This window comes from Pteropus alecto, unplaced genomic scaffold (assembly GCF_000325575.1).
Source record: "Pteropus alecto unplaced genomic scaffold, ASM32557v1 scaffold131, whole genome shotgun sequence".
Lineage (NCBI taxonomy): Eukaryota > Metazoa > Chordata > Mammalia > Chiroptera > Pteropodidae > Pteropus > Pteropus alecto.
Genome location: NW_006434709.1, coordinates 7,248,391 through 7,261,286, shown reverse-complemented (window position 1 = coordinate 7,261,286; position 12,896 = coordinate 7,248,391). Strand labels below are relative to the sequence as shown.

Here is a 12,896-nt window from a genome sequence, read left to right as displayed (position 1 = left end):
CTTTGTTGTTAAGTAGTGGTTCTCAACTTGGATGTACATGAGTATCACCTAGGGAACCTATAAAAGAATACTGATGTCTCCTTCCTCTCTAGAGATTCTAATGTAACTGGTCAGGGTGCCATTTATAAAAGCTCTGCAGGTGACTGTAATGTGTTGCCAAGGCAAGGAACCACTACTCTGGGATCTTGCCTCTGTCCAAAAAAAGAAAAAGCTTATTATCTTTTCTAATTTACTTGGATGAGAAATGCTTTTTTACAAGTCTATAGTTTAATAGATGCAAAGATTAAATTCTCTGTGAGGTTACTACTTTTTTAGTTTGAATTTTAGGGTTTGAGTACATAGTATCTTCTATTCTGATGATTAGTTCAAGAAGTTTATTGGTCATTAGTGAAAAGAATTTAAAGATATGCCTGAATATTACTTTAATATAGAGTAGTTTTAGTTCCTGATATTCTAAAAGAAAATTGTGCTACAATTCATAAAGATGATGTCTTCACACTCAAAAAAAGAAATAATTATTTCCCTAAACATTTCTTCCAAAAGATATTCGCCTTTGCATACAGAAATTCACATGAGGTGCTGAAATAGAAATCTTTCCAAATTTTTCCTAATTTTAATTTTGATCGAATGACCAAAAGGGCCAAAACCAACATAAAGGCCACTTGCCAAAAAATGAATTATATATCTTAACATATTAGGACTGAAAAGGGGGACATTAATTACGTAATCAGTGATGAATAATTAAAATCACGTACAAGTATCATATACAACTTTAGGAAAATCTGTTCAACTATTTACATAAAATAGGTAATTTTCCAGAAAATTATGGAATATAACTTATGGAATATAACTCAAAGAATAAAAGAGAATTTCTGAAAAACAAACAACACTTGAAAAGCAGAACCAGTATGAAAAATCTACTTTCCTTGAAAGACACCACACCCAGGCAATTTTCTAGGTGAGTTTCACCAAACATTTAAGTATTAGATATTCCTTTACTGTTTCAGAGAGAAGAAAAAGAAAAAGCTAGCCAAATTGCTCCACTGGGCTATTATAACCTTGATGTAAAATTTAGAATAGTAAAAGTAAGTAAAATTGTGTACCAATCTAATAATTGAGCAAATTGTGAAGCCTCCTTCTATCTAAGTAGAACCAATCATTCCCCATTGGCTCCTACTATAGCTTACACATATTCTATTCACAGCACCATTTAACACTACAGTGTACTTACACATTTTCATATTTGTCTTTCATTGGTAGATACTAAGATCTTTGTAGGCAGAGATTTTTTGCATTCATATCCCATGGCATAGAATATAGTGCTTTCTTACTCCATGGTTATGCTAAATAGTTGTTGAATGGTGTAGAAACAGAAAGGGAAGGGCCTTTCAAGTAGAAATAGCAGTAATGTGTACAGGCAGGAGGTGAGAAATAATGAGGCAGTGAGTAAACCATTTGGCTAGAACACAGATTCGTATGAGGAAATACCACTTTCTGAAAAGGCCAGTCAAGGTGGGCTTTTCAGGGCTGAGGCTAATTTTAGTTTCAGTATCTACTAAAAGGCATTTGAGCAGGCAATGGCTAAATCAGATGTGTACTTCAGAATCAAAATGAGCACTTTTTAGAGCTGTCAGGGACCTGGCGGTGACCTATCTGGTTTAAATTCATCATTTTAAAAAGTATAAAACTAAACTCAGAGAGAGTAGGTGATCTACCCAAGGTCAAAGAACATAGAACTAGCTAAAAGCAGGTAGAAGCTTTGAGGTAGTAAACTTGATTAAGGTCACACAGTTAGAATATGGTCCAAACAACAGGCAAATCCAGGTCTGTTCAACACCAAAGTCCATGACCTAGATGACACCAGGAGATGAGGAAGGTAGACCATATGTATACCTTTTCAGAGGAGTCCCAATTTCATGTAATACACTCATTTCAAATAAAGGTCATTTGTGCAATGTATAACTAAAGGCTGATTTAATTATTTTTACTTTTATTATAAGACATAACATTTAACAGAATTATAATTGGCTTTATTATATTGTCATTTTAATGAAGTCTTTTACACAATTAGCTTCAAGACCTAAGATCAATAAAATGGTGGGCATGAACAGGAAGTAAATAGGAACAAAGCATTTCCTTAGCCTCACAAAATCCATATCTAGAGCACTGTAAGTGATTTTAGTTACTACAATAGAACTGGAAAAGTTCCAGAAAAAGGTTAATTATTAATTAATCAAGCAATCAAAAAGGACTCTTCAGTCTTAAATAATTGCCTGAAAGCTTATAAAACAAGAAAGATAGGTAGTGATAGGAAAAACCTAGACTTGTTCATTATATCTCAGAATACTAATTCTGAGAAATACTTCTTAAAGCCTAAAAGATAATAGACTTAGAGAAACTAGAGGAATATACTATTTTACTAAGGCAAAAAATTTTTTTAATGAAGGGTGTCTTTTTTTAAGTTATAAAAAAAGTAAAACATAATTTCATACTCAAAGTACTGATACAAGCTGAAAATATCCATAGGTTCACAATAATAAATGATGATAAAACTATTGTCTGGAATAGATAGGGTGAGACATTGTCCTTGCTTCTTAGATTAACCCTTTTGGTGCTCTTTTCTAAGGCAGGATACTAGATTAAGAGGCCACTGCTCTATAGCTCTCCTTATAAATTCTTACCCCAGCCACTGATTGGCACCACAGGGCTGTACACAAAATAGGCATTTGACTGTTTGTTAACTGACTGACTGAAGTTTAAAGAAGGTGACTGATAACATAGCTTTCACAGACATGATATCATGAGCAAACAGTAATGATAATGCTGATAATGATAACAAGCATCACAATAGTGATCAATGATAAAAGAGTTTACTATATATAGGTATTGCTCTAAATGCATGTATTAACTCATTTATCTTCGTTAACTCTATTCTTCAAATAATAAAACCACAACACATAGAGGTTAATAACTAGGTCAAGGACCGAGAGCTCCGTAGTGGCAGGGGTGGGAACTGAACCCAGAAGCCTTGCTCTAATCATTGTGCTATTCAGGCCAGCCCTGGAATTGTCTATATATCCTCTAGATATAATACTTTCAAGGACCCCATTTCATATTCCTTTTTTGAATATTTGGACAAATAAAGTATAAGTTGTAAAATAGCATTTGCATTTTTTCAGGAAAAAAAATACTAGTAATCCTATTTTATTCGCTTTTAAATAAAATGTATATATTTTAGATTTACCTCCAATCTTCCTTGAGTATAACCCAGGAGCAGCAGATTGGCTCTGTCTTTCTCAGAAGAAATGGGGGCCCAAGGCCAAGCATCATCACTGACCAGTGGCCACCAGCAAACAACTATATCCTGAGCACAATTGATAGCTAGATGACGCTCTGTTGTCCTGTTTACTGGGCCAGGTATTTCGTAATAGGAAATCTAATGGTTAAAAAAAAGCATACCAGAATAATTTTTTCATGCAAAATCCTCAGAGTATTATAAAAATTAAAGCATCTGTAAATGTAGATAAATGCAAGTAAATACGCATGTTAAACGGAGGTGTCAGAATTTACTAAATTCTTTTGACACATGTATAAAAAAAGACATATGTTCAAAATTCTCTCCATTTTTAGCAGAGGAAAGGAAAAGGAGAACTGTGAGTTAGGGAGGAATTGGCTGTAGCAATCCTAATCGATACCAAAATGTACAGTCATGGTTGCTTGACAGCATCGACCTACACGTAGGATTTAAGACCAGCTATATTAAATGACAAGTTCAGTACTGCTGACCAAGAGTGTCTGACTACTGTTTAAGACATAAAACGTTAACAATGACTGACAATAATAAAAGGAAAAACAACTTGAGGCAAATATCACTTTAAAAAATATGACACATATACACATATATTCTGCATAAAAGGATAAGCTACAGCATCATGTGTAAAAGTTTATGCAGCTTCTGAGAATTATGATTCTCTTTCTTAGGAAGGATTGTAGAATTTATTATTCAAACTATGTTATTTTGGAACATGGTTATTTGAAAACATAAGCACGACACCATCTGGGTGACACATGCCAAGGAAATATAGATTGCACCGTATTTCTGCTTAAGGAATTAATGGAAGGTTGATAGCTTGGAAGAAAAAAAAAACTATCTTGCCATTGCTGGTCAGCAATAATCGAACCACTTTCTGGGGATTAAGCGCATGGCTAAGCCTACTGGACCAGACACTAGCAAAGGGCAGGGGGTCTTCTTATCAGAGAAATGCTTCTGGAGCCAGTCTCACTACATGACAGATTGCTTTCATATTCCTGTCTGCAAGGCAACAAAGGATGGCAGTAATGCGATAATGCCAGAGTGCAATGGGTGTTAAGAACCCGTTGCATTTATGTATTGTATTTAGTAAATAATCAGGCTCATCCAAATTGTGATCTTACCACTCAACCAAGGCCATTAAAATCAAGGTTAATGCTTTAATAATCCTCTGCTATTTTTTTTTTTAATATGGTCAAAAGGAACCCCTTTCTATTTGCATGGCCATAATATTATTGACCTCTTCATCCTCTGAATGCACATCAAAAGGAACTGAAATCAAAGTAATTACCAGTGTTGTTCTCTCATGGTAAACATTTAACTCCTTGCACTGTACCTTCACTGTTAAATAAATTGAATTGGATTTTTAAATTGTAGACAGGAAAACTTGTTAAAGAGCAATAGTTTCAGGATATTTATCTTGCAATTTTCTTTGCCAAAATTATTTCAATCTAAAAGAACTGAATTATTGTACAGTTATAAAGAAAAGCAGAATTATAATACTCTACACTACTTGCTTGTTTTAAAATACAAATGGGCAATGACAGACAACACAGATGCACTTCATGCTTTGAAGTCAAATTCTTATATTTAAGCTCTCGATATCATTATTTTTATTAGTTATCTTCTAATAAAAGATAGTGGGATTACTAAGTCCTTAAAAATATACATATTTTGATCTCCTACCTGCCGTGTAAACATGTTGAATTTCTACTTGAAGAAATAGAGTTAAAACAAGAAACTGGCACTTTCATTCCTCACCTAATGCAAATCATGCATGTTACCTGAAATTTCATGTTTCCTGTTTTAATGGCATCAGTATTCTATCAAGACAGTCAACAGGTCAAGTAAAATGAAGAAATTTCTTAAAATAGCCTTTCAATTGACAAAAGGCAGTTTTTACTAAGTATTAAATATCTATATTTAAACACTGAACCAGAAAATGAAATCCATGGGCATTCGAAAGGTAAGCAGATTACTTCTCTAATGTATAAAAATGACATAGTGTGCCTTTACCCTAATTTCTCAAATCCAAAGGCAGAAAGAATAAACAAATAAGTAACTGCCTTACTTAAGGTATAGGGGCCCATATACTAGGTCAATTTTCCACATCTTTTCATAAGAAAAGATGACATCCTGACAGTCTCTCTCTGTTCTCATTGACAGGTAGTTACTATTTACCACACTATTCATCAAACCTAACATGGAGAAATTAATCATACAAAATTTATATGACAGCATTAGAAACACTTACTCAAAATAGTTTAAATTAATGTCCACTGGTGCATCTCAAAGAACAATATTAATAAATAAACAACATTTCAAGTAAATCTATAGTTAGCTATTCTGGAAAATAACATCTCATTAAAAATGTTAATACCAATTTTTGTACTAACCAAAATATAATACATGAGTACCACTGATTTCCAGCTAAAGAAAATCAATATTATACGAGTTACAGAAGCTCAACAAAGCTGGCAAACGTAACCAAATTGTAGTTTATTACCACAATGAAAACCTTATTTAATATATTTTATCCAATGTTAAAATATTTTTTATAAAAATAAATGTTCTTATTAAATAAAATTAGATCCTCCTTCACATCACTACCACCTGAATTACAATAAGAAATAATCCCAAAGAGCAAAAAGTTAGGTTAAAAAAACTACTTTTTTAAAAAAACACATAGTTTCAAGCCACAAAGCTGACTTCTAAAAATTTTTGCCCTTACTATATACTCTAGGTATGGCATAAATGTGCATCTTTTTTAAGGAAGTTGTATATCAGCTCTGTTCCCAGTGAACAGTGAACTGTCTCAAATCCACGTCACAGAGGCTGGATCAATCTTGCAAACACAAGTCATTGCTGAAAAGAGGCCTTGAACTGAAACCGCCTGGAAAATGTATTAGATACTCATCCTAGCAAACAGTATGCTTTCCAAGCAGTTAAAATGTAATGTGGCAAAACTTAAATACATCATTTAAAATCAAAATCCTGCCTTAACAGATATAAAGTCCCTGATACAAGGAAACAAATTACCTGGAGTTAGTGGAGAGAGATACTAACACAGGAAGATTTCTTTTTGCATTTTCTCCAGTTATAGCTGGGGGAAGGAGGGCACCTTCCCACTCATTGTTTATAACACTTTTCTATTAACCTTTGAAAGTACCTTCTTCCTTCTTTCTTTTCTTGTGAAACAGAAACAAGAGCGGCTATCTTAGCCTAGAAAGATAATATGGGGTCTTAGGGAAAAATAAGAATGGTGTACATACTACCACGAGCAAGAAAACCATTTTCAAATGTGTAACTTGCCTCCATTATCAGTCTTTGACTTCCATAAGTACTATACAAATAGCTGTGAACATGCCATTATTAGACCCCTATCATGAAAGTAAAAAAGATGTCCACTGTTTCTAGTGAATCCAGCTTAATCCTGTAACTCTGGCTTTTCTGAAATCCAGAAATGAACAAGAATAGCGAGCATAACATCAATTCACGTGATACTCTAGCATATCTTAATAATTAATAATATGACTATTTAAATTGAAATCTCTACCTTATAATCCAAGGCTGAGAGTTTTTCCAATCTTTTGTTTACATCAGGAGAATCCATCTTCTTGGTAAACTGAATAAAACATAGTTTGTTTTGTGCCAAAAATGATAAGATGATAAAGCTGTCTGTGAGAAGAGCTTAAAAAAAAATTTTGATATCAAATACTAAAATAATGATGAATAGATTTTTCCACTGAAATATTACAAAAACCTATTTTCGGAACATAAATATTAACTGAAATAACTAAAGTCCCTAAATATCATTATGACACTTTATAAGGACATTAAAGATATTGAGAATAAAAAAATAATCATCAATCTAATCATGCATAGATTTGATACTTTTCCTTCTTTTCTGAAACCATTTCAATATATACAGATGTTTGGGGACAACCACCAAATAAGATGTATTTGGAACTAGGGCTTAAAAAGCATAAAATAAGGACCATAATATTCCTGAATATAAAGATTAAAATGTTTACTTTTACTTATACTTAGCCTTTAATCCTCTGTTTATATAATATAAACCATCTGAGAATAAATTAGATTTATTAAAGGCTACAGATCAGTGTTCTCCACCAATGTTTTTTTATTTTAAAATTTTTCATCAATAAACCTTTTTAACAAGGTGAATGAAATGAAGCATATTATTCCCAATATGTGCATTATATAAATTAATATTTAATAAGGAAGATTAGCAAAAAATTTCTACAGCTTTATTTCTAAAGCATATGAGTAGGTAGATAATTTTTATGGGTTATATAAAAGGCTATTAATATTATATAAAAGTATTGTTAAAAATAATTGAGAAATGTTTTATGTTATTCCTAGCATAAAGAAATTATTGAATGTTTTATATATTTTCTTTACTTCTACACCTCTCATTGTGCAAACAGTGACCAATGGTAGATCTACACAATTACAGGAGAATCTGGAGAACTGCCAAGAAATTATATTGTTATGGTCTCATGAGAATGTATTATTTCAGGTATAAATAAAAGATACAAGTAAAAAAAAATCTGAGAGACACGAATAGTATTAGAAGTCTCCTTTTAATTCTTACAAAGGTGCATCGATATGATAAAATCATTACAGCCACTATTTTATTGTGGTATCAATGAAGGGGTCAATTATTAGACATATGAAAATGGAGTCTCTTCTATAAGGAAGTTTCCTGAGCACCATACTTCTACGAGGAAGAAGAAATGGCACACTTACAATCCTACCCCCAGCTTATTATTATCAGTACTGTTGCTAATTATAGCCATCCTACAGAATGTTTTTCTTTAAGATGATGAAATTGGGTCTGATTTATTCAGAGGTGGCTAGTGAGAGCACTGAGGAGAAGGAACGTTTCTGAATTTTCACCTCTGTCCTTTCTAATCGACCATACTTTCCTTTGATTAATCAAGATACTGACAATTTTCAGTCTCTAACGATAATGCAATCTGTTTTCTAGATCTTTTACTGTGAATAAAAGTATATAATCTTAAAACTTCAGGAGTCAGCATAGTATAGTGGAAAGAAAATGGGTTGTACAGCTAGAACCTGGGTTCAAATCTCAGCTCAGTAATTTTTGAGCTGTTCCTTAGTATCTCATTTGTGGGCATGTTCTATAGTATCTCAGCTGTAATTTCCTTTTCTATAAAGCAGAAATAAGTACATCTTATAAAAGACAGATTTTTGAATTAAAATAGGTAGGTTGGTACAGCATAGAGCCTTTTAGGGCTCAATAAATGTCAGTATCCTACCTTTTCAATAGCTGGTTTAAAATCTTATAATCTTATAATTGCTTTGGAGCAATTATATACTACTGTGGCATCACTAAATAGGTTCCAGATTTGTGTAGTATATTTGGCAATGATTTTTGATATTTAGAAATACTGCCCAATCACTATGTTGTACATCTGAAACTAATATAATATTGTATGTCAACTATAATTTTTTTAAAAAGAAAGAAATATTGCCCAAACTCTGTCAAAAGTTAATATTCATAGACTTTGGTAACAAAGAATGTTCCTAAGAAGCAAAAGACAATTTATTTTTTTTACTGGTGGCTGTGTTAACACATTTGGGTTATTTATTCAAAATCTGAAAATGAAAAATATTTGAAATGTCAACAATAGGGAACTAATTTTGAAGGAACACACCAAAAAAATGCCTATTTCAAAAATATGTTCACATTTTTTAAGGAAAAAAGTAAAAAATATTCAGAATATGAGCCTAACACATGACCAAAACTTTGATATTAAATATTAGTCAAAACTTGTATTTGTCCCAAGGGCTGTAACTACGCTATTACAAGCAATTACTTGTGTTTGCAAGTCCCCAGTGGTAATAATTAGTCTACCTGTTGACACACTATTTCTTCTGTCCCACTGTTAATCTAAGCAATTGATTTGCACATAGTGGTAATTACCATCACTGATGGAGTCTGAGATGAGCTTCCCCACCAGGCTCCTGTCAATCATCACTTTCTCCAGCTGCGGCCCAGAAAGGCTTAGGGACACCAGCACACCTGAACCAAAGAGGAGCTAAAACCAGGTAAAGGGGGAGAGAGGGAGGAAGATATACTGAGGATTAGAATCTTTTAAAAATCTCTCCAAATATTTAACTTATACATATATTTACAAATGCACATATACCATGAAGTTATAGTTTTTCTTCATCAAAAACAATCACTGACATTCCAAGTAAAAAGATATACAGGTGGTTAAATGATGCAACACAACAGGTATATTGATTAAATCTATGCAGAAATCTAATTTAATCCATGTTTATTAGAAGTCTAATCTTCTAAATACTTAGACAGTACCCATGCAGAAATAACTACTTTTCATTGTGTTCTGAAATGTAATATAGTCTATTAATATATTTTGAAAGAGTACTATTTATATCAGAAATTAAAAGATTTCTTGAGGTTTGAATAGTTTATGCTGTACATTATAGAAAAAAATGCCACCATTATAATATAAAGAACAAATGTTAATGATTTATTTGGAATTTAAACCCCATTTCTACAAATAAAGATCCTGTCCATCTAAAATGTTAAATACATTAAATCAAGGCAATTAAAGTAAAATGTTAAATTTTAAAATTCATAAATAAATACCAGAAACAATTTCTCAAGAAGAGATGAAGAAATAAAAAAGTACATGGGCTTTATCAAAATCAGTGCTCACCCAACCACCCAACAAAAGATGACTGAATATTGCCATTATGATTTCATACTACTCTTTTCCATTTGTGGCAGCATAATTCATTCATCTCCAAATGTTTAAAACTTCTGAAAGGGCTATGCATATGTGTATGCTTATCTATGAGAATATGAAATATCAACATTGGAAGAAATTGTTTCACCTTCAAGGCAACAGACTCAAAGCAGATGAATCATGGAAAAGCATATGGTATAAGAGAAAAAAAAAAACCAATTGTCAGTAAACTTATCATGAACATGCCAGCCAAACCCAAAGACAACTATGATTTTAAACAAAACAGGGAATTTCTCCACCTATTCAGGCATCATGTCCCAGCTAGAGAGGATGATTCCGTGTCAAAACATATTGGGACACATGTGAAAGATGAGCGGCATGAGATGATGGTAACACAGAGACCACTACTCCTCCACTGCCTAATATATTTCAGACACATAAATCAGAAAAGAAACTGAAGGTCCCTTTGTACTTGTTAGAATCCTTGTCCTAGTCACCATAAAGCTTCCTCTTAAGTCTTGAGAACGACGTGACTTAATAGACTATACATTTCATGTTAATGTTCCTAAAGGAGGAGGAAGGGGCAGGACTTCATCATCTTTATTGGTTTAGGAGAAAGTACGTTTGTTCCAAGAATTTCAAATTACTTTCTTTACTGAATTACATCAAGCCTTGTACTATACTTTCATTGGAAACATTGATATTTCCCTTTTGGAGAATTTCCCCATTAAGAATATAGCATGTGGTCTTCACTTCCTAAATTCTCCTTTCTCAGGAAGGTAATTTTAGGGTCATCTTTCAAATTTAGTTCTCCTCCTTGTAATTGCTTTTTCTTCCCTTCTGCATTTATTCAAAACATCTCAAAAATAAATAGAAAAGATCAATTTCAATCTACTAAAACTTTACAACTATACTCTTGAGCACCTCTTAATTATCCAGAGACTACCACCTCTTTATGGATACTGGCTAGGCCACTTTTATCTTTATATCTTCAGTGTCTAGAAAAATGCTAGACACACAGTAGGTGCTAACTTAATGTTGACAGAAAGAATAATTAACTCATCACAAGATCAGATAGTTCATAGTTAGAAGGAAACCTGCAGCATCCCTTCACGCATCTAATCCATGTGTGAATACTGCCAGTGACCAGGAACTCATTACCTTATGGAAAAGCTATTCCACCATTGGACAGTTCTAGTCAATTTAAAGATTATTTATTTTTCTTTTTTCTTTTTTTCATTCAACAAAAACTGAATGTTGATTATATATTTAAGTACTAAACTAATCTAGTGGCTCAAAGTGAATCAAATGTAATTCTTAAGTTAAATATAGGTTAACAGAGAGGTAGAGATACAAGTAAATAATGTAATAAAGTGCTGTTAATGGTCTTATTTTTATAGGAGTATATACTGGGTAAAATGGAGGGAGGGGTATTAAGAAGGAGGTGGCGACAATTAAGGTGAAGGCTAACACTGCCTTCTTAGAATCTCTATAGTATTCCCAGTTCTTCTGCAATAGCACTTTTTAAAAATATTTTTTAAAATAACAGTAGTTGAAAACATGGACTCTGAAATCGGAATCAGCACTGGCTCTACCTCTTATTAGCTGTGTGACCGTAGGGGAGTTACTTAACCTCTCTGTAACTTCATTTCCTCATTTGAACAGAGACTAAATAGTACCTACTTCATAGGATGAGGATTAAGTAACTCTTCACAGTGTTTAGAATAATACCTGGCACACAGTAAATGTTTGCAATTACTATTATTATTATTCAACCACTACTCATATAAAGTGTTCACACTATGCCATCTTTGAACACATTCTTCTCTTTATGTTTTCTATGTATGAAATTTCTATTTATGAAATTCTAAAAAAACACATTTATGGGATGGAGATGGTAAAAGTGAGAGTAGGTAAAAGAAGGAATTTAAGCTGGAAAGAATTTGAAAGGGATGTGTCAATGTGCAGCAGGAAAGTATGCATACATCAACAGATAACTAATCTACACGTGGAGATAGGGGCAGTGATTTGAGGACTATGGATCCTGCCAAGTGAGCTTGGGCATTCCTTCATAATCTTTCTCAAAGGTCAGGTTCAGCCACTTATTCATACATTCATTCATTTATTTCACAAATAGTAATTTGTATGAGTCAGGCCCTATTCTAGGTGCTGAAGATATAGCAGTGAACGAAACAGCCAATGAGCTTGCCTTTACTCCCCTAAGGGAACTTGCATTTGAGTGTGAGCACAGGCAATAAACAAATAGTTTTAATATGTCAGATAGCAATAAGAAGTAGAGAGAAAAATAAAGCCTAGTAAGAATGGAGATTTCAGGAAGATGCTGTTTTAAGTAGGATTACTAATAAAGAAATAAAAAGGCCTCTCTAAGGAGATGACATTTGAGTACAGATGCAAATAAAGTGAAGAAACTAGCTTTGATTACCTGGGGGAAAAGAAGTTTGAGGCAGAGAAGAGCAAATGGAAAAACTCCAAGCTCAGAATGTGCCTGGGATGACTAAAGAAAGCTAGGCTAATATAGCTGGAGGGAAGTGAGAGAAAGATTCATAGAGAACAAAATCAGAGTGATAGTCAGGGGCCAGGTCAGGTGGGACCTTTTTGGATGAGAAGCCATTGCGTTTTAAGCAGTAGAGAATTATAATCTGTGTTTTAAAGGAGGAATCAGGGCAAGAGTAGAAGCAAGGAGACCATTAGGAGGCTACTGCAGTGGTCTAAATGAGAAATGATGATGGCCTGGACTACAATGGCAATGCTAAAGTAAATTATATGTTGACAGATTTGAGATTATATATATATATATATAT

At 33.1% G+C, this 12,896-nt stretch overlaps 1 protein-coding gene across 9 annotated transcripts in view; it reads right to left on the bottom strand.

The window, feature by feature from the left end:
* WDPCP (WD repeat containing planar cell polarity effector) overlaps positions 1 to 12,896 on the bottom strand; it is a 323,269-nt gene that overhangs the window by 211,998 nt on the left and 98,375 nt on the right. For 8 of the 9 annotated variants that reach the window (XM_015587591.2, XM_015587590.2, XM_015587592.2 and 5 more), the window contains 3 exons: positions 9,282 to 9,396; positions 6,867 to 7,000; positions 3,245 to 3,436 (listed from right to left, as the gene is read on the bottom strand). In XM_015587591.2, the coding sequence (XP_015443077.1) occupies positions 3,245 to 3,436; positions 6,867 to 7,000; positions 9,282 to 9,396 (441 nt within the window). The remainder of the gene's footprint in view (positions 1 to 3,244; positions 3,437 to 6,866; positions 7,001 to 9,281; positions 9,397 to 12,896) is intronic. The other variant, XM_015587594.2, reaches the window with a different exon arrangement.